This window comes from Lytechinus pictus, chromosome 13 (genome assembly GCF_037042905.1).
Source record: "Lytechinus pictus isolate F3 Inbred chromosome 13, Lp3.0, whole genome shotgun sequence".
Lineage (NCBI taxonomy): Eukaryota > Metazoa > Echinodermata > Echinoidea > Temnopleuroida > Toxopneustidae > Lytechinus > Lytechinus pictus.
Genome location: NC_087257.1, coordinates 1,944,404 through 1,965,544, shown reverse-complemented (window position 1 = coordinate 1,965,544; position 21,141 = coordinate 1,944,404). Strand labels below are relative to the sequence as shown.

General features: G+C 36.5%; 1 protein-coding gene across 1 annotated transcript in view; it reads right to left on the bottom strand.

The window, feature by feature from the left end:
• The window catches only part of LOC129274787 (formimidoyltransferase-cyclodeaminase-like), a 56,653-nt gene that overhangs the window by 21,663 nt on the left and 13,849 nt on the right, over nucleotides 1-21,141 (bottom strand). Inside the window, exons 5-13 of the mRNA XM_064108992.1 lie at nucleotides 19,339-19,427; nucleotides 16,460-16,639; nucleotides 14,680-14,817; nucleotides 11,790-11,921; nucleotides 11,447-11,508; nucleotides 10,620-10,746; nucleotides 8,227-8,388; nucleotides 7,489-7,532; nucleotides 5,712-5,850 (exon numbers count right to left, since the gene is read on the bottom strand). Of these exons, the coding sequence (XP_063965062.1) occupies nucleotides 5,712-5,850; nucleotides 7,489-7,532; nucleotides 8,227-8,388; nucleotides 10,620-10,746; nucleotides 11,447-11,508; nucleotides 11,790-11,921; nucleotides 14,680-14,817; nucleotides 16,460-16,639; nucleotides 19,339-19,427 (1,073 nt within the window). The remainder of the gene's footprint in view (nucleotides 1-5,711; nucleotides 5,851-7,488; nucleotides 7,533-8,226; nucleotides 8,389-10,619; nucleotides 10,747-11,446; nucleotides 11,509-11,789; nucleotides 11,922-14,679; nucleotides 14,818-16,459; nucleotides 16,640-19,338; nucleotides 19,428-21,141) is intronic.

Here is a 21,141-nt window from a genome sequence, read left to right as displayed (position 1 = left end):
CAGCTACAGCTGAACTATCTACCAAATCTATTTATCGTGCATTGAAAAGCCGATTGAACAGTTATGATTCATCATTTCCTTCATACTGGCATGAAAATGGAATTATCTCAAGCAGCAAGAAAATAAACTGGACAGAAATATATGCCCCACCAACAATAAAAAAAGGACGGAGACACACAGTACAAGCTACTCCACAATGTTTTGCCGTCATTACAAATTCTTCACCATTTTAACAAGGACATTCCGATACAGTGCGGATGGTGCGGTAAGACAAGGACTATGAATAGACTACCGCAGGGGTTCTCAAACTTCGGCCCGCAGGCTGGATCCGGCCCGCGGAGCTTCTCTATCCGGCCCGCGAGACTCTGCTGGTTTTTTTTTTAATCACTTTTAAGTCACAATATGAAACATATGCTCAATATGATTACATTGTGTATCCATGAAACCGTAATAAGAGAAGTGGCAGTCAAATTAATTTGAATTTTAAACAAAGTTTAGTGGAGTCTTTTCTGTCTGTTCTACTTTCTTATTAGATGACCAGCGCTGCGCTACATTGAAAAAAGAAGTTTCACGTCAAATGTTGCATTTGAAAAAAACACGCGTGCGCACACATTCTAACACGCGATCAATTTGGTTAAAACAAAAACTTAATTGCCGGTTCAGTTCTCCGGATTTTCTCAGGAGTACATTAGTCATTAATTGTTAGCCAGGTCAAGATGGCATCAAGTTCTGCAAAGAAAAGAAAGGTGGATGCTGAAAATCGTGTTTTCTATGAAGAATGGACAGACAAGTATGCATTCATTTTGCCGCAATCGAGCACAAGGCCAATCTACTTTGACTACAAAAAATATTGATAGGCCTACTACAAAACATCTGTCTATTCAATTCCAGGTATTTGTTAAAATTGACATAAATACAATCTACATTCCTTTTAACAAAGTACAATTTTGTTGTCATTACTATTGACTCTTGCTGTATTTTGAAATCTTTTCTAATTTTGCCTGTGTTCCATATGAAACTGCAATAATTTTTTTTGATTAAATTCTCCCAAAATAAGGGCCAGATTGCACCAGAGAGCATCTACGACCCCGGCCGTAAGGGTCTTCACGCTTTGCGCACATTTTTTTTTCTAAGTATCCACTTGACCCTGGTCCTTTCAGGTTTATTTCGAGTCTCATCTGGCCCTTCAAAGAAAAAGTTTGAGAACCCCTGGACTACCGGTATCCCTCAACATTTTGCATCGTCTGATTCACCAACTCATTCCAAACATTAATATTGACTTTGATTTATACTGGGCACTGGTTCCTCATGCTTTGGGCCGCTGCAAGGAAACCGTGCATTTGTGTAACTTTTTGTTCATTAGTTTCAAAAGGACCATTTATTGGCTTTATCGTATTTTGAATCTTTCAGATCCCCTATTGGTTTGGAAATCCAAATTGAAAAGCAGGATTTTTCTTGATTATGAGTTTTTCAAGCTACAAAATAACGTTACTGCCTTCACAAAGCGATGGTGCGTGAACAATGCCCTTTGTTCTGTCAGCACTTCTTTTGAGCTAGTTTGGTCATTTTTAGTATAGGCCTACTTTGACTGGTTTGTTATGAGTCCTTTTCTGTACTTAGGAAGTATATTATTCTGATATTTCATTTGTATATGTTATAGTTTGATTGTACATAAAGCGTCATTTTGAAAAGTAAAAAAGTCTTCTTCTTCTTCATCATCATCATCATCTCCTTCTTATCTTCCTTCTTCTTTCTCCCCATATCATTGAAATTATTACTATCATTTTACTCTTATTATTTTATAAGGTATTCAAATTGGGCACATATCCTACTTGTTAGGTGCTCAAGGTACATGTACTCCAACATTTTTATTACTCCAGTGCATGTATGTAAACGATTGAACTGCATGATTAAACAACCTGGGGCCCGTTGCAGTAAACTTTTGCCATTAAAGAATGCTGGCAAACAAAATTTTGTCATTGTCACTTAAACATTAAAAAAAATCTCAAAAAATGCTAAATTTTCTTCAACATAGGCCTACTGTATGTCAACCAAACATCACTGCCTCAATCTACTGCATCTGTTCCTGTGTAATACGTCATCAACAATTAATAATGTTCATTGACCCTAAATGACCTTTGACCATGGTCATGTGACTTGAAACTTGGGCAAGATAATCAGTGATACTTTATTACCATTATGTCAGTTTCATAAACTAGGTCCACATACAGTATTGCTTCTAAGTTATGACATTTCAAAAACTTATCCTGGTTAAGATTTTAATGTTTACGACGCCGCAGTTGCCGTTGGAAAATCAGTGCCTATTGCAGGCGAGACAATAAAACCTAGGCTAGCTCTTAAAAAGTTCAAGAAAATAGGATTTGTTTTATTTTTAAGCCAGGAATCTAAAAAACAAAATCGTAAAAAGCAGTTGTACATTTACATATATAAAGAGCTTAGTTGCAAAAGGGGTTAGATCCATTTTTCATCAAATTGGATTCTTCTTTTGTCTAATAATGTATATAGACTTTTAGTAGAGCTCTCTATAAGATGATACCTAAGAAAATTTGAATTTCCCATTAAAAAGTGAACAAAACTGGCACAGAAAAATCACCTTTTTTCAAAAGGGGTTACATCCATTTCAGTTTGGTTGCAAAAAGTGGTTAGTTCGAACTGTCAAAGAAAACTTATTCTTGCATACTCACTGTGGGTTATCAGCTAGGTATAGAATAGTATTTTTCAATGCATTCCATGAATTACATGACTAACAATTTATCTCATGTTATTAAGCTCCCTGCACTTAAAGATTTATAAGCTTGTTTTATAATATGTAGGTACATGTCGGTACTTATGTTCTCATGATAACTTTTAACAGGGCTATTTCAGACCAGAATATACTACTGGGGGGGGTCAATTGGACCCCCCCCCCCCCATATCTCAGCCACTGATCTCCGCGAAAATGTGTACGCACATAGAGCCGGATAAAAACTGCAAGACTGTTTGGTAAAATTTTCAAGAAAAAATACATTTTTTACATCTTTTTATCAATTAACTATGAAAATAAGGGTATGAAATTTGCCTTAAATTTGTTTTTGGGGGTATGTTTTTGCCTATAACTCAGTTTATATAGCTAGGAGAATGCTAAATTTTGGCGAGTTTTAAATCTTTACATTTCTATTAAAAAAAAAAATATTGACCAAAAATTGCCAAAATATAATTAATTCTTATCTATTTTGTTTTTTATATTCTTATTAGGTATTTCTTTGTTTTTTCAAACCTTTGTTTTTTGTTTTTTTCTAATGAAATTTGTCAGGGACCCTTTTGCCTAGGCAGCTCAGCTAAAGCTGGGGTAATAATAATAGCAGGGCCCGCTGGTAGAACAGTTTTCGAAACTGAAGTGGCTACCCTGGGTAAATATACCTATATTATTATTATTATTATTATATATATATAGCATAAAATAAATCAATTTAATCCAACAAAAGTAAAAATGATCATACATTTATGATTTTTGGTTGAAAAACACAATTTGCATAGACTTTGTACACGAAATCATGTTTTTGAGCAAGTGGGTCCGACATGCACTTACAAACTGTTGCGCTATTTCAAAACCATGCACCAGGGAGTCGCAAATTTGGTCCCAAAAGATTTTGCACGACGGTAAATAAGGGGTAAAACTATCAAGATTACCTCATGTTTAGGCCTTACATACATTTACACTCAAAGTTTAGCACTATAAGCTGAAAATCAACTTATATTTATGACTGATATGTTGTACAGTACCAATGGAACACAAGGGGTTCAAACTCAAGGTCACATAGACACAATTATCTCAAAAGTTATGTGTGAACACTCCCTTGACTCGGAGCAACTAGGTTCTTCACAATGTAAAAAAGCTCTGTGATTTGATCGATTAGGAGTCTCTCAAAAGTTGAATCTAAAAGATCAGGAGTCATGTTGGAGGATCATTGTTTAATGTATAAGCTTTTATGATAAATGATTATATAAAATCATATAAAATAATCTACCAATTGATAAGAATGAAACCCTTCATTGATTGTAGACACACTGTAGGGAGGTATTAATGATATCTGATTATAACTGAATAATTCATATTAAATTGATCACATACAGGATAGGGGATGAATTGAATCAAACAAAGTGAAGGGAGAGATGGGCATGTAATAGGGTAATTGAAACAATATCACTACAACCTATTCAATGAGAGGAAACCAGATTATTTAAAACTTTGCATTATACTTGAGTAAGAAGTCCGTGTACCATCGGAGAACATTTTTAACCAACTTTTTGTATCATACCTAAAGTGTCTAGTTTGAAAGTGAATTTAGATGTCCCCCTTGCCAATTCATGTCTCTTATGGTTCAAAATTGGCAAGCTGGTGCAATGGAAAAAAGCCTATGTGAGATTTCTAAACTAACCCAGCCCTCTCTCATATCTTGACTATATAAATATCTCATATTTTGACTATATAAATATATCATATTTTTAAAGCCTAATTAGAAGAAAAGGGCATTTCTACTATACTTCTACTACATAACAGATGACAGCTATTGGCTGCTTATTCTCTCAAACATTGTGCTTACGATAGCTGGCCACTGCATTTTGTTTTATTTGTTATTGCTTACATGTATATCTATGTAAATTATTCTTCTATTATGTAATTGTCACAATTTGTAATTCTATCATTCATGTATGTATTTGTTTATATATATATGCATTATCATTACTGTGATTCATGGATTGAAATATCAATAAAGGCAGAAACACCTGCAAAAAAAAAGATTACATTATGGGAATTTCAGTCCATAAAAATAATCAATGATTTCTGAGAGAGAAGTTGGCGGAGTACAACAAGCCTACATATGCCGACTTTTGAAACCAAGAAAAGACAAGAGAAATTCTTCTTGTATTTTTTTTCAAAGTTCAAGCTGTCTACAGGTAAATGAAAAAAACAAGTGGAATGCCTCTGGCGGTCTCACCTGCATCACGCAATTCGATATAGCAGCAGTGCTGACTTTGAAAACTACTATGAAATAATTATTCACAAAAAACACTATTCATATAATGATACAATACTACGTTCATTGATATTTGACCTTGATCATGTGACCTAAATCTTGTCAGTGATACTTGATTACCCCTACATGTATATCCACATTTTATACACTATATCTATAGACTTTGAAAGTTATGACAGCAATCTAATAATTACCTCTAAAATTGCCAAAGTTCAATGACCTCAAATGACCTTTGACTTTCGTAATGTGACCTGAAACTCGCATGAGATGTTCAGTGATACTTGATGACTCTTATGTACAAGTTTTATGAACTAGACCAATAAACTTTCAAAGTTATGACGGTAATTCAACAAATACCCCCAACTTGGCCAAAGTTCATTGACCCTAAATGACCTTTGAACTTAAATCATGTGACCTGAAACTTGCACAGGATGTTCAGTAATACTTGATTAACCTTATGGCCAAGTTTCATGAACTAGGTCCATGTACTTTCTAAGTTATGCTGTCATTTCAAAAACTTAACCTTCGGTTAAGATTTGGTGTTGACGCCACCACCACCACCGTCGGAAAAGCGGCGCCTAAAGTCTCACTCTGCTTCGCTGGTGAGACAAAAATAATGAGATAAAGAAGAGTCTTTGAGACAATTATAAAACAGTTTATTGTTCAACATACCTGAAGGTCCGACTTGCATTGTATGTTGCCATAGCGAGCCATTTCCTTCATGGTATCCCAGCATGCATTCACAGTGATGGCTACATTCATTGGGACGGCTACAGCATCTTTCATTGCAGATTTCATGCTTTCATCTCGACTACACACAAGATAAAACAGACAGTCTTTTAAAGATGGTTACACAACAATTTGTGACATCTGGTAAACACCAGTAACACAGGTAAATTTTTATTTTCTTTTAAAACAAAACTATGCCAAGAAAATCTCAGGTATTTAGCTACCTGACTTTACTATCAAATTTTGACCAAATTACCATAATTGACTTTTAGGACCAAATGTAAATATTCTGATGCTACATGGACATTGTGTAGGTGTAACAGCAGTATACACTGATTTACTCAATAACTTCCTAAAAAATGGAGGGTACATAACACAAATTTTTCAGTAAATGTATGGTCTCAATACAAATCTAAAAACAACAAATATTCAGTATAATTAGTATTGAGTAATGCAGAAAAGTAATAATTCCTGACTCAACTTTGTGGAGAAACAAAGATAATAATCACACTTTTTTGGTTAATTTATTGTAATATAGTCATATAAACTAATAAAACTCAATGTATGTCCGATCTACATTTTTATATATCCTTACTTTAGTTCATGGACTGCTTAAAGATAAATGAAAGAGGTTGCAGTGAACACCCATTTAATGAAAAGGTTTAATTAAAGGTCAAATCCACCTCAGAAAAATGTTGATTTGAATCAATAGAGAAAAGTCAGACAAGCACAATGCTGAAAATTTCATCAAAATCGGATGTAAAATAAGAAAGTTATGACATTTCAAATTTCGCTTATTTTTAACAAAATAGTATTATGAACGAGCCAGTTACATCCAAATGAGAGAGCCGATGATGTCACTCACTCACTATTTCTTTTGTTTTTTATTGTTTGAATTATACAATATTTCAATTTTTACGAATTTGATGATTAGGACCTCCTTGCCTGAAGTACAAAATGTTAAAATAATGGAATTTCACGTGTTCAGGGAGGAATGAAGCTTCATTATTTCACATGACAATGACCAGAAAATCAAAAAAATTCATATTTCATATAATAAAATACAAAAGAAATAGTGAGTGAGTGATGTCATCAGTTCCCTCATTTGCATACCGACCGAGATGTGCATATAACTGTTTTGTGAAATGAAACGAAACTTGAAAATGTCATAACTTTCTTATTTTACATCCGATTTTGATGAAATTTTCAGTGTTATGCTTGTTGAATTTTTCTCTTTTTATTCAAATCAAGTTTTTGTTGGGGTGGACTTGTCCTTTAACTAAAGTAAGGATACTAAAGTCAATTATTGTCACTATATCATCATAGATGTAGATCTGGTAAACTGAATTATCATGAAATCTAAGCTGAAAGACAATCACACTGAAGATTACCAAAACAGATAAGCACATGGGAAAGAAACAGCTTAACAGTATATTATTATTACTATTGCTTGGAAAATTCCAGTTATAGTGCTCAAATTTCATAGTTATTTTGGTAATATCTCAGCAATTACACAACATCTTCCAGAAGTCTTTGGTACATTTTTTATTTATACATTACAGACACCTGTGTGGTCAATTCATCGTTCTTGATGTCACTTCATTGGACTAATGGGGGAAATCAGTGTGGTAAAAGACACCAAATCAAAATGATAATAATAATACTACTTATTCAATATTTATATAGTGCCTATCAAAATTTTTATAAGCGCTTTACTTACATAACTTTTTCTTCATCACTGCCTTTTGGAAGCTTCATAGCGCTCTAAAAAAAAATACATAATCAGAAGTCATATTCAGTAAATGAAAAAGAGAACTTCAATATTATATCAATGTACATACCTGTACAAACAATGCAACATTTACTTTCTTCCATTGGTGGTGGGAGGGGGTGATTATGACTGTAATGTATTTTAGATAATATTCCTATCTGGAGCCCAAGTTTCTTTACACTGTGATCTTATTCCAACCTCTAGTAATAGTAGTACTTGGATATGATGACACACTTCGATCTCTCCAGATTATATGCACCAGTCAGTTTCATAAGTAGGACTTTGGCGAAGGAAAGCCCATTAGACATCAAACCATTTGGCGACGATTCTCTATATCTTCTTATTCTTGCCTTGTGATGGCGCCGTTTCATTTAGTATATGTAGTATCATTGATGCTAGTGGGTGTTAATCAAATTCTTTTCATAATTATTGAGAAGAAAAAAAAAAGATCCACTGAAAAGGCTTTCTCTTAAAAAAGTCCTCACATTAAAAAAATATTGCAAGTGGCTGAATTTTTGTTGTTTGAGTTTTTGCGCTGGCAATTTGGAGGTAGTCCCAAACATGCTTTTCTGTGTGTGCATAATGACCTTCAGAAGAATCATTGAGTATGATAAATCTGTTATCATTTGGGATAATATATATCAATACTTTTATGTGATTATTCTGGAGCTGAGGTTACAAACTCACCATGTAAGCAGAGAATGCTGCTGTATCAGCATCTATCATGGGGAGGAGGTCGTGCATGGCATCTCTCAATGGGGGTATTAGTTTTCTCATAGTACTGTCCAGAGCTTCAAATTTCTTGTTTCCATATGACATCCAGCCTACCATGGACCCAAGCGCAGCTCCCTGATAATTATATAATAAATAAATAATGTATTAGGTGCTCATATTGCAGAGCAGTCATGGCTCTATTAGTCATTATTACCTATACAAGGCATTTTAGCAGATGAATAAATGTCATATTTCACTTGCTACTTTCAATCCAAGACCAATGGGGTAAACAATTGCCATGTTGCCCTCTCCGGGCTTTGCCCATAGAAATACTGTACAAAAACAGAGGGCAATATTGGCCATATTTCTGCTAGTGCGCTTGCGCAGTAGGAGCCGATTTTGATTGCTAATTTCAGTATTTGCGGAATTGGGTTGGAACCAGTTTGTGAAAGCATTATAGATAATGCGCGGAACAGCTAGTGCATATGCATTCCAAGCTACTCAAATCCAAGCGCAAGACTTTACGTGTTGATTGTATGTGCGCGACTGCGCGAAAACAATTACATAATTGCTTAACAAGGAAAACTTTGTCAAATTTGTGAATATCAGAGGAAGTGAGAAGCCAACAGGCATATGTAACAAATTGGTCTAAAATAATAGCTTGAATTACACATTATACAGCTGTAGGTACATGTAACGATAATAATATTGACTGGCTCTTCTTTCGGGAAACATCAAATACATTGCCCTTTAAAGAATCATATTGCCCTCGTCTAATGACTCGGGCCAATATGATTCTGTTGAGGGGAACATATTTGATGTTCCCCTCAAGGCCAGTCGATATTATATAATTATCACTTTGGTCACCATCGAGGTACATGTACATGATGAATATAACTCAGGTAACCTTTTCAGTAATACAAATATTTTGTTTTATTATTTTATAGCAACTCAAAGTCTAAAGCTTTTGGTTGTCTTGCAAATTCCTTCAAAATACAATCAACTTTCTTCAGCTTTCAACCCTATATACATATGTATGCACCTTTATTATTGGTTTCCCTTGGATATTATTCCCCTTGAATCATGAATTACCCAAATTTGTTCAAATATACATGTACTACTTCATTGTGCATTTCAATGAGTGATAATATTGCTTTTTTCTTCAATAATTAATCAATACAGAAAAACAATTCACTATATCAATCAAAATGAATGACAATTCTGTTTCATTAACCATAAAAGGAATGGGGGCCATGAAGGCCCATGATGCCCCCCCTCACGCTTTGCGCGATAGTTTAGCCGTGTTTTAGTTCAAAACACGGCTGCGTCCATGCTTGTTTTCATTTACAAGACGTTTCAGAACACCGATCTTAAACTTACAAAAAAGGTACATTTCAAAACGAAGTATAAACAAGACCAAGATCGTAAATGTGTTTAAATTGGGAAATGCTTCCGATGCGATTAACATCTGCGCACATACATTCACATGGGTATAACAGGGAATTACCTCCAAACTCCTAGGTTCCAACAATTTGCATGTGTGATTATTAAATATCACTGTTCATACTCCTCTTATCTCAACGGATGTAAAGGGATCAAACTAACGGAACATGAGTTATTATGACGAGGAGACATCCCTGAGCCATAAATATAACACAATCAAAAATTATTACTGATATCTTATTATTTTATTATGTATACTAATATACTTCATTTTGTCTACTCTTACCCTTGACCTACGATTATCCTCACAATAGTGAAAATTATATGGGTATACCAAGAAGCTCCATGCAAGTAACTATCAGAAGTTGTTCAAAGTTTAAATAATAGTCAACCATAACAGCACTCGCACACAATCACACACCCAATTTGACCTCGCTTTCCTGCTAAAATAAATTATGATGCGAAGTCAGCCTATGAAAAGTGAAGTATAAACAGCACTCCAAGAACCATGTTTGCGATTGGCGTTCTGAAACAACGTCTGAAAACACTGATTCTGTCTTCGAAAAGGAAACATCAACACACGCTAAGATCAGCAGAAACATGTCAAAAAGGTGTCTAAAATTTCTTTTGTTTTCAATCTTATTTTTGTAAGGACAAACATTCGTGTAATCAATATAAATAACCTCCATTGCATTCTCCTATACCAATTCAAATTAACAGCAAGCTTCCCAACCCCTTAAAATTAATCAATTTTTTTATTTGTTCACTGTTTAAGAACATATTACTGTTCAGCTATTTACAGATGACCTTCCCTGGCAATGTATAATTGATTTTGGAGCAGCTGGTCACAAATGGAATTAAACACCAAGGAAGACAATTCCTGAATTAAAAGTTACATTGAAAATTGATAGGGAGCATCTTACCATAGCTCCAATAGCAGCAGAGACTGAGCCTCCACCAGGAGCAGATGACCTAGCTCCAACATTCAGGATGAAAGATTTCAGTGTCATAGAGGAAAGAGGTCCATCACTAACACTATCAACCATATACCTGTATCAAAGGAAGAACAAGTCTAGGTGTTTGCATTGTATGGACAGAACATGGATGAATTTCTGACTGTTTACATAGTAACTGATGGATAATGACAATTTGTTAATCCTGATAACTTGCATGGAGCAGGTCTGAGGGGATTATTGTTATCTTTTTCTAGTCAGATTCAGAAAAAGAATGGGGTGCAGAAGGATAATGGTTCTTTCATGAAATACACTAGGGACTTGTCAAAATCAAGAGACATGCACGTGAGTGTTTCATTAAGAGGTTTAACTTTATGCAAGAATGTTGACACGCTCTTGTGCTTATTGAGTTCAATTTGAACTAGAGTTCAGAATAAGGGCCCCTGTGTTTGTTAGGGATAGTTCTGCTACTTTGCTGATGGTAGCTGTCTTTTCTTTCACTATTTTGGCTGTCAATCTTTTATAAGAATTTATACAGGGTCTATCTACAAAAAGTTCTACTTCACTTAACGTCACTCCACTATGAATTCAAAGCTTTAAAATGTTATTTTTGCATATACATCCATTGTAACTATTAGTGATTTTAAAGTAGGTTGCACGATTCCCATTCTTGCTTTGTGGGGAAAATGAACGCAATGTGATGCAACACAATGCAATGCAATGCAATGCAGTGAAAAGGAATGGAATGGAATGAAATGACATGTTTGAGGAATATGATTATGAAGGAGATTACTTACTCAATGATCTTTTCTCTTGGATTAAAAGGTTCTAATGAACTCAAACCAAGACGATCAACAACCTAAATAAAGACATAATGAAACAACTCCATTAGAACCTTATTATTGGTAAGTTTTGCTAGATTTGATGAATTACATATGAATTGTGGTATTGATTGTGGTAGCAACTACATTAAAAGAGAATAAAAAAGAATGACTAACAAGCATTTGTATGTATATAATAATGAATAATGAAAATCAGTATTATAATTCAATTATCACATAAACATCAGAATGTCTTCAGAAAAAAGCAAAGGAAACAAAAAGATTCTGTGGAAAATAATGAATTGAATTAATTCTTTACCAATCTGACTCTTTGTGAGTCTTCCATGATGAAAAGATTTTCTTTCTTGCAGTAGTAGTCAGCAGCCTCCATAATAGCTCTCAATGGGATGAGACCAACAAGTTGGGCACCACATAGACCTACATTAATCGTCTGTAACAAGATAATAAGACCAACAAGTTGGGCACCACATAGACCTACATTAATCGTCTGTAACAAGATAATAAGACCAACAAGTTGGGCACCACATTCTCCTACATTAATCGTCTGTAACAAGATAATAAGACCAACAAGTTGGGCACCAAATACTCCTACATTAATCGTCTGTAACAAGATAATAAGTACAAAATAGTAATAATTGGATTTATAAAGGAAACAAGAATACTTTTTAAGGCCTAAATAAAAAAGATAATTTTTAAATATAGAAGTATTTCAAAATCTATTTCAGTTGGTCACTTGATGTATTGATGTCTTATATTGGTAGGAGATTGCTCTGACAATGTCCGATGAGCAAGTCAAACCTACTCATATTAAAGGACACTCTTGATTTGGTAATTATGAGGGATAATGATCACTCAATTAGGGACATTGTGGTAACCCAGACTTTGCCATCAGATCATTCTGCAATCATCTTTTCACTCCCCTTTGTGAGACCACCGCTAACATCTGTCATTCACGTCCGTATGTTACGTGAACATGACATTGATCAATTCAAGTTAGATATCATCGAGTCCTTCGAAGCAGTTACAAACTTAGAGGAAATGGAAATTGACCAGAAGGTAGATGTTTTCAATGACTCCCTTGCTTCTAATCTAGATCGCCACGCACCAATCAAGAAAAGGAAAGTGAGAGTGCGTCCCTATGCTCCTTGGTACAACTACGCAATCCGCAAGGCTAAACAGACCTTCGTGCAAGGGAAAGGAGATCGAGAAAAACCAAGCGTTCATCTACAACAGTAGTATCTGATGACATGAAGAAAGCAACGAGAGAATATTACCAACTTGTCAATAACTTTAAGCATCAGCATCTTCAAGAACTTATATCCACTAGCAACAGCAAACAACTGTTTCATGTGATTGACAAGATGACTGCTGAAAAGCCTGATAAATCATTGCCATCACATCAGTCAAGTGCTGAGATTGCCCAGAAGTTCTCAGTTTTTTACGGTAAAATTCAACATTTGAGATCTTCATTTTCTTCCTCTTCTATTGTCGTGAAGGGGGAAGCCTGTGATCATCGTATTGAGAAGTTTGCGCCAGTCTCCCAAGCAGATGTACTAAAGACTATCAGGTCACATAAAATAAAATCATGTGACCTAGATCTTCTTCCAGCGCTAATTCTTAGCCAGTGTGTAGGGCTCCTGGTACCGGCCATCACAGACATTACCAAAGATTCACTCGAATGCGGAGTCTTCCCTTCGGTGCTCAAATCGGCTTTGGTCATTCCCACCCTAAAGAGACCGTCACTGGATGCAGAAAGTTTAAGGAACTACAGACCAATTTCAAATTTACCTTTTTTGGGGTAAGGTAATAGAACGAGTTGTCTCAAATCAATTTACTGAATACCTTACTGCAAACTCCCTTCTCGCATCCCGACAGTCTGCATATCGAAAAGATCATAGTGTGGAAACTGCGCTACTGCGTTTTCAAGATGATAGTCTACAAGCTTTGGATACCGGAGATGATGCTATCCTCATACTTTTGGACCTAACATCAGCCTTCGACACAGTTGAATAAAATGTTCTTCATTCCAGGCTGAAAACACGATTCGGTGTCTCTGGGACTGTAGCAAAGTGGTTTAACTCTTACATCACGATCTGATCCTACTCTACTTAAATGGGGGGTGCCGCAAGGTTCGGTCATCGGGCCTGTACTCTTTACATGCTGCACGACACCGTTGGAAGATCTTATTCATTCCTATGGTTTCTTGCCTATGATATATGATGATGACACACAATTTTATATCTCATTCAAGTCTGGACAAGCTCTCCGAATGTTGCAGAAATTGGAAGATTGTCTTGGTGCCATTCATTCCTGGATGACTGTGAACTATCCACTCCTTAACGATAACAAGATGGAAGTCCTGCATATCTCCTCCATCGTAGACATACATGTACCTCTGAGCTACATGTACCTCCAATTCAAATTGCAAATGTTCATATATATATCCCTCTAAAATGGTTACTAACTTAGGTGTTTTGTTTGATAAATACTTTTCAATGCGTCCCCATGTCAACAGCATCTTTCGTAAAGCATCCTTCGCCTAAGAAAAATTGGTAAAATTCGTAAATATCTCTCTAAGTCATCTACTGAAGTCCTCATTCATGCATTTATTAGTTTACTTCTTGACAGTTGCAATAGCCTGCTCCATGGAATTCCAGAAAAGGATATTTCTAAGCTGCAGAGAATTCAAAAGTCTGCAGCCCGTCTAGTTTCCCTCACTAAAAAACGTGACCATGTAACACCTACTCTTTAACAATTGCACTGGCTCAAATATCACATCGTTTCGATCCAATTTAAAGACGTACCTCATGAAGAAAGCATATTCAACATAGCCCCATTTACAGTGTCCTTGATATTTTTTTTACTTTTTAGTTATATGATTTCTTATTTCACTTTTGTTTGTATATTTCGTATGTTCTACATTGTAAAGCACTTTGATATGGATTTCATGAAAAGCGCTATATAAGACTAAGTTATTATTATTATTATTATTAAAGCCAGTTTGTTTTCTGGACTTGACATTGGAAGGAGCAGATTAAGCACAGAAAGAGTATGTTGTTTGTTTGTTGCTGAAATATTGGAGAGACATTAGGGCAAATTATGGTTGAAAAAATATCCAGTATTGTATTTTTTTATATTAAAGAATCAAGGAGAAATAATGGAAAGAGCCAAGTCTGTATTACATGTACCTTAGATCTGGTCACACATTCTTCATATGCTACATGCATTGGAGTCTGGTCAATATCCGTCAGATTCATAGAAACCTGTGCAAGGTTATACTCATCTAACCACCAACCGATCGCTTGGACAGATTTCAGAGGGCCAGGCTAAATTTAAAGATAAATATTAATTAAATGAAAAGAAAGAAAACATATGGTTTTCCCAAGGAGAATCAAGACATGATTCCCTTTGAGTAAAAATCAATTCTCAAAAGAATACAATTAAAAAAATGGGCAAATATCTCTCCAGGCTCTCTCTCATGTCTACTCAACCCATACCTATCTGATCTTGACCTCTCCCCTGCTCTGATGTCCACTCAGCCCTGATCCACCTGATCTTGATCTCTCCCCTGCTCTCTAATGTCTACTCAGCCTTGACCCACCTGATCTTGACCTCTCCCTGCTCTCTATTGTCCACTCGGCCTTGACCCATCTGATCTTGACCTCTCCCCTGCTCTCTAATGTCTACTCAGCCTTGATCCATCTGATCTTGATCTCTCCCCTGCTCTCTAATGTCTACTCAGCCTTGACCCACCTGATCTTGACCTCTCCCTGCTCTCTATTGTCCACTCGGCCTTGACCCATCTGATCTTGACCTCTTCCCTGCTCTCTAATATCTACTCAGCCTTGATCCATCTGATCTTGACCTCTTTCCTGCTCTCTGATGTCCACTCAGCCCTGATCCACCTGATCTTGATCTCTCCCCTGCTCTCTAATGTCTACTCAATCTTGACCCACCTGATCTTGACCTCTCCCCTGCTCTCTAATGTCTACTCAGCCTTGACCCACCTGATCTTGAGCTCTCCCCTGCTCTCTAATGTCTACTCAGCCTTGATCCACCTGATCTTGATCTCTCCCCTGCTCTCTATTGTCCACTCGGCCTTGACCCACCTGATCTTGACCTCTCCCCTGCTCTCTAATGTCTACTCAGCCTTGATCCATCTGATCTTGACCTCTCCACTGCTCTCTAATGTCTACTCAGCCTTGACCCACCTGATCTTGACCTCTCCCCTGCTCTCTAATGTCTACTCAGCCTTGACCCACCTGATCTTGACCTCTCCCCTGCTAATGTCCACTCAGCCCTGACCCATCTGATCTTGACCTCTCCCCTGCTCTCTAATGTCTACTCAGCCTTGACCCACCTGATCTTGACCTCTCCCCTGCTCTCTAATGTCCACTCAGCCCTGATCCACCTGATCTTGACCTCTCCCCTGCTCTCTAATGTCTACTCAGCCTTGACCCACCTGATCTTGACCTCTCCCCTGCTCTCTCATGTCCACTCAGCCCTGATCCACCTGATCTTGATCTCTCCCCTGCTCTCTAATGTCTACTCAGCCTTGATCCACCTGATCTTGATCTCTCCCCTGCTCTCTATTGTCCACTCGGCCTTGACCCACCTGATCTTGACCTCTCCCCTGCTCTCTAATGTCTACTCAGCCTTGATCCATCTGATCTTGACCTCTCCACTGCTCTCTAATGTCTACTCAGCCTTGACCCACCTGATCTTGACCTCTCCCCTGCTCTCTAATGTCTACTCAGCCTTGACGCACCTGATCTTGACCTCTCCCCTGCTAATGTCCACTCAGCCCTGACCCATCTGATCTTGACCTCTCCCCTGCTCTCTTATGTCTACTCAGCCTTGATCCATCTGATCTTGACCTCTCTCCTGCTCTCTAATGTCTACTCAGCCTTGACCCACCTGATCTTGACCTCTCCCCTGCTCTCTTATGTCCACTCAGCCCTGACCCACCTGATCTTGACCTCTCCCCTGCTCTCTTATGTCCAGGGCAATACGATGAGACTGTTCCTTGGTTCCAAGTACATTCACATTCATTGCAATCAGGAATTTACGAGCTCCGGTTGCTGTGGCACCCCAAGTAGGCACAAACTCAGTTGGACCAAAGTCTGGCTTCCATTCTGGGTCTGCCAGCTATTAAAAGAAATTCATGAAAAGAAAATAACTTCAAGGCTACCAACAAAACATTAGTGGAAATATTTCAAAAGTCAGTAATAAATGGATATCATTACATCTCCTTCACAAACCAATAATCTGAAAGCTGCAAAAAATTGAAAGAATGTCACACATTGGTTACCAACAAATTTTGTATCACCAAGAAAAAATTGAAAATCAGTAATTTATGATAAAATATATTGTTTTTCAAACATTGGCTCAAATTTTAGACAATTTGAATTTGTTTCCTGCACAGGCACATTTTAAATTGACTTTTTTTTAATATAACTCAAAAGTAAAAAGCATTTTCAAGTATGTACAAAATCACCTGAATATCATGGTAATTTGTTCAACTGATTAAAAAAAACTACAAAAACAGGAAGATGTGCATCACTTTCAGTAAGAAAAAAAAGAGTAATAATTGATTTGCAGTTGTTATCTAAGCACTTGAAACAGGGTTGTACATATGTAGAACATACTATTAAAATTCACACCAAATTCTTTTGCAAGACGTAGTTTGCTGGTGGGGTAACAAACGATCGTATTGTTTCAAACAGGTGCACTGTTCAGGAAGTGATGATGAACAAATAATTACTGTTGGTGAAATTAATTAATGGAACAATATTTATCAATATCAAGGCAATTTGTATATCTTTCTGGAGTGGAGATGAGGACAGAGATCATCTTCTTTCATATCATTGAGGATTCGATAGTTTGCCTCAATTACTTAAAGGTCAAGTCCACCCCAGGAAAATGCTGACTTGAATAAATAGAGAAAAAATCAAACTATATAGCATAGTGCTGAAAATTTCGTCAAAATCGGATGCAAAATAAGAAAGTAATGACATTTCAAAGTTTCGCTTATTTTTCACAAAACAGTGATATGCACAACTACATGTAGGTGACTCAGTCGATGATGTTCATCACTCACTATTTCATTTGTTTTTTATTGTTTGAATTATACAATATTTCATTTTTTTATAGATTTGACAAGAGTACCAACTTGACTGAACCATATAGTATTAAACAATGCTAATTCCACATGTTCAGGGAGGAATTAATCATTGTATCACTCGACAATGAGGAGAAAATTAGAATATTTCATAATAAAATACAAAAGAAATAGTCTCCTCATTTGCATATCAGCCAGGATATGCATATAACTGATTTGTGAAATTAAGCGAAACTTTAAAATGTCATAACGTTCTGATTTTACATCCGATTTTGATGAAATTTTCAGCGTTATGCTCGTTGGATTTTTATCTTTTTATTCAAATCAACTTTTTGTTGGGGTGGACTTGACCTTTAAAACCAAACCTGAGTATCATCTTTTTATTCTACACCAGAAGATGATTTAATCATAAATAAAAGAGAATATTTTCTCGAAAAAAATTACATGCAGACTGAAAACATATGACTGCATTCAGCCTTTTAAAACTACATGCTTGTAATGAGATTCATCTGATGGCTATTAAATGTCCTAATAACATCTTTTCATCTTTTCACAATATCTTGTCACACTGCCTATACTCTTTGTGCCCCATCTACGATGAGTCAACACTAGTCTGAAGAGACCTGTAGAAAGCAGTAGGCAGAAGCTAGGAAGGTAAACACAGAAGTGGATGTGAAAAGATTATGAAAAGTTTTTTTAGCTACATGTTTTTGAATTTTCCCTGCCCCTGTTAGCTGAAAGTGCATGCTTGCGTTTGACTCAAATCACAAGCATGGGTAATACTACTAATATCTGGGTATTATATCCACCTTGTTAGCTGCTCAAGGTGTATTGTCTACCAATCCTGGTCCACTACTTACCAGTACCCATTTATCTCACCTGGGTTGAGTGCAGCAGATTGCAGATCAATTTCATGCTGAATGAAGTTACGCCATAGCTGTGATTAGAACAAGCAACCCTCTGTTTCAAAGTACGGAGACTTATCCATAACGCTCCACGTGGCACATTTATTAAGACTGAAGTCCGACATACATGTAAGTCTCATGCTTTAGGCATGAGGCCCCTGCCTTTGGGACTCTTGCTCATCCCCCACATTTCTTTCTCAGCCTATCCTCATAAATTGTACAAAATGCCTGCGATATCACACCAAGACACTGAAAATCTCGCGCAAAAATAGTTGAAGTTTTTGTGATCAATTCGAAAATATGGAGGAGCCATGGTGTAGAGGTTCTGACTTTCGCCTTGTAAACAGAGGGTCGTGTGTTCGAATCCCACCGCGGTCTGGCGTCCTTTGGCAAGGCGCTAATCCACACTTTGCCAATCTCGACCCAGGTGCTAAATGGGTACCCCGTAGGATGTGAAAGTCATTGTAGCTTGTCCAGTGCTGTGTGCGCCTCACTGGCGACTGACTGGAATACTCCCCAGGGAGTGGAGGATGTGCATACATTGTATGCGGGAATGACTGATTGAATCCGATGACCGGGGTAATAATATATCTGTAAAGCGCTTAGACACGTCTTCCGATGTATTAAGCGCTATATAAAAGCGGATTACTATTATTTATAATTTTCGTTGTCACTCTACTGATCAAAGCTGTTTTAAGGAGAGATCAGCTAAAGGAATGATACCTCTTGTTTGATGGGCAAATCTCATCACATGATTTAGTTCCATGATACAGGGATATGCTGAACGTATAACAAATAATGGTAAAATTATTGGTGCATACCTTGGCCTCCAATCCTTCATACTCTCCTGCTCTAATGGAAGGCAACTTTCGTCTCTTCTCCTGCCGCGCTGAGAATGCATACAGGTACACTGATATACACAAGCAAAAATATTAAAGGCACTTTACATCTAACATTAATTTTTTTTCTCTTAGATTCAAAATCAAACTCACTTCAACCTTCATTTTTATCATAATTAAAAACCTTTTGGCCAGACAGGTTACACCTAAGCTCTACAGACATTCATATTATGTACAGCCTTACCATTAAAGGTCAAGTCCACACCAGGGGGCCGTTTCATAAAGCTGTTCGTAAGTTAAGAGCGACTTTAAAAACAACTGTGATCCTTTCTCCCACACTTAACACTGGAGCGTCGTGGCCCAGTGGATTAGTCTCCGGACTTTGAAACAGAGGGTCGTGGGTTCAAATCCTAGCCATGGCGTAATTTCCTTCAGCAAGGAATTCATCTACAGTGTGCTGCACTCGACCCAGGTGAGGTAAATGGGTACCGGCAGGAAATAATTCCTCAAAAAGCTGTGTGCACCGAAAAGGTAGCCTAGCTTAGCCGGGTAATAATAGCAGGGCCCGCTGGGAGAACAGTTTTCGGAACTTTACTTTACCCTGGGTAAATATACCTATATTATTATTATTATTATTACTTAATAATCAACAATGAAATTAATGGTGAATATCATTTACCACAAGAAAGGATCACCAGTCATTCTTAGTCGCTCTTAACTTACGAACAGCTTTATGAAACACCCACCAGAAAAATGCTGACTTGAATAAATAGAGAAAAATCAAACTAGCATAGTGCTGAAAAATTCATCAAAATTGGATGTAAAATATGAAAGTTAATGACATTTTAAATTTTCCTTATATTTCACAAAACAGTGATAAGTATGCAAAATTAGGTGAGTCAGTCGATGATGTCCATCACTCACTATACATGTATTTCTTTGTTTGAATTATACAATATTTCATTTTGTATAGATTTGACAATAAGAACCAAATTGACTGATCCATATGGTATTATACAATGCTTATTCTACATGTTCAGGGAGGAATTAATCTTTGTATCACTTGACAATAAAGAGAAAATTAGAATACATGTATTTCATATAATAAAATAGTGAGTGGATGACGTCATATTCTCCTCATTAACATACCAGCCAGGATGTGCCTAAAACTGTTTTGTAATATTAAGAAAAAATCGAAAATGTCATAACTTTCTTATTTTACATCAGATTTCGATGAAATTTTCAGTGTTATGCTTGTTGGATTTTTCTCTCTTTATTCATATCAACTTTTTGTTGGGGTGGACTTGTTCTTTAAAGATACTATTCTGGGCCCCGTCTTACAAAGGGTTGCCATTGATTCGATCAACCACAACTAAGGACAACCAGCAACTTCAGCATCTAAAATGCAAATTTGTTCAAAATATTTTCTAGATATGATGTATATTCATACATTCATCATTCTCTCGAAGATTCAGTGTGATTCTCTTTTTACTAAGGAGATTTTCCTGAAAAAATAAATTATGGTATGGATGGATTTCCATACAGTTGAGATCGATTGGATCAATCGTAACTCTTTGTATTAAAGGCGGGACCCTGGTATACCTAATGGGGTGTTGTGAAAAACTTGCAAATCGATTGCAAGTCAATCTGCTGTTCACTGTTCTGCTTCTTATATGAAAGTGATTTGTTTTATTCAAAATTGATCTATAGCTTGTAAATTTGCAACTGAAATTTGCAATTGATTGCAAATATTTTCTTGCAACACCCCCTACCCACACACATTCT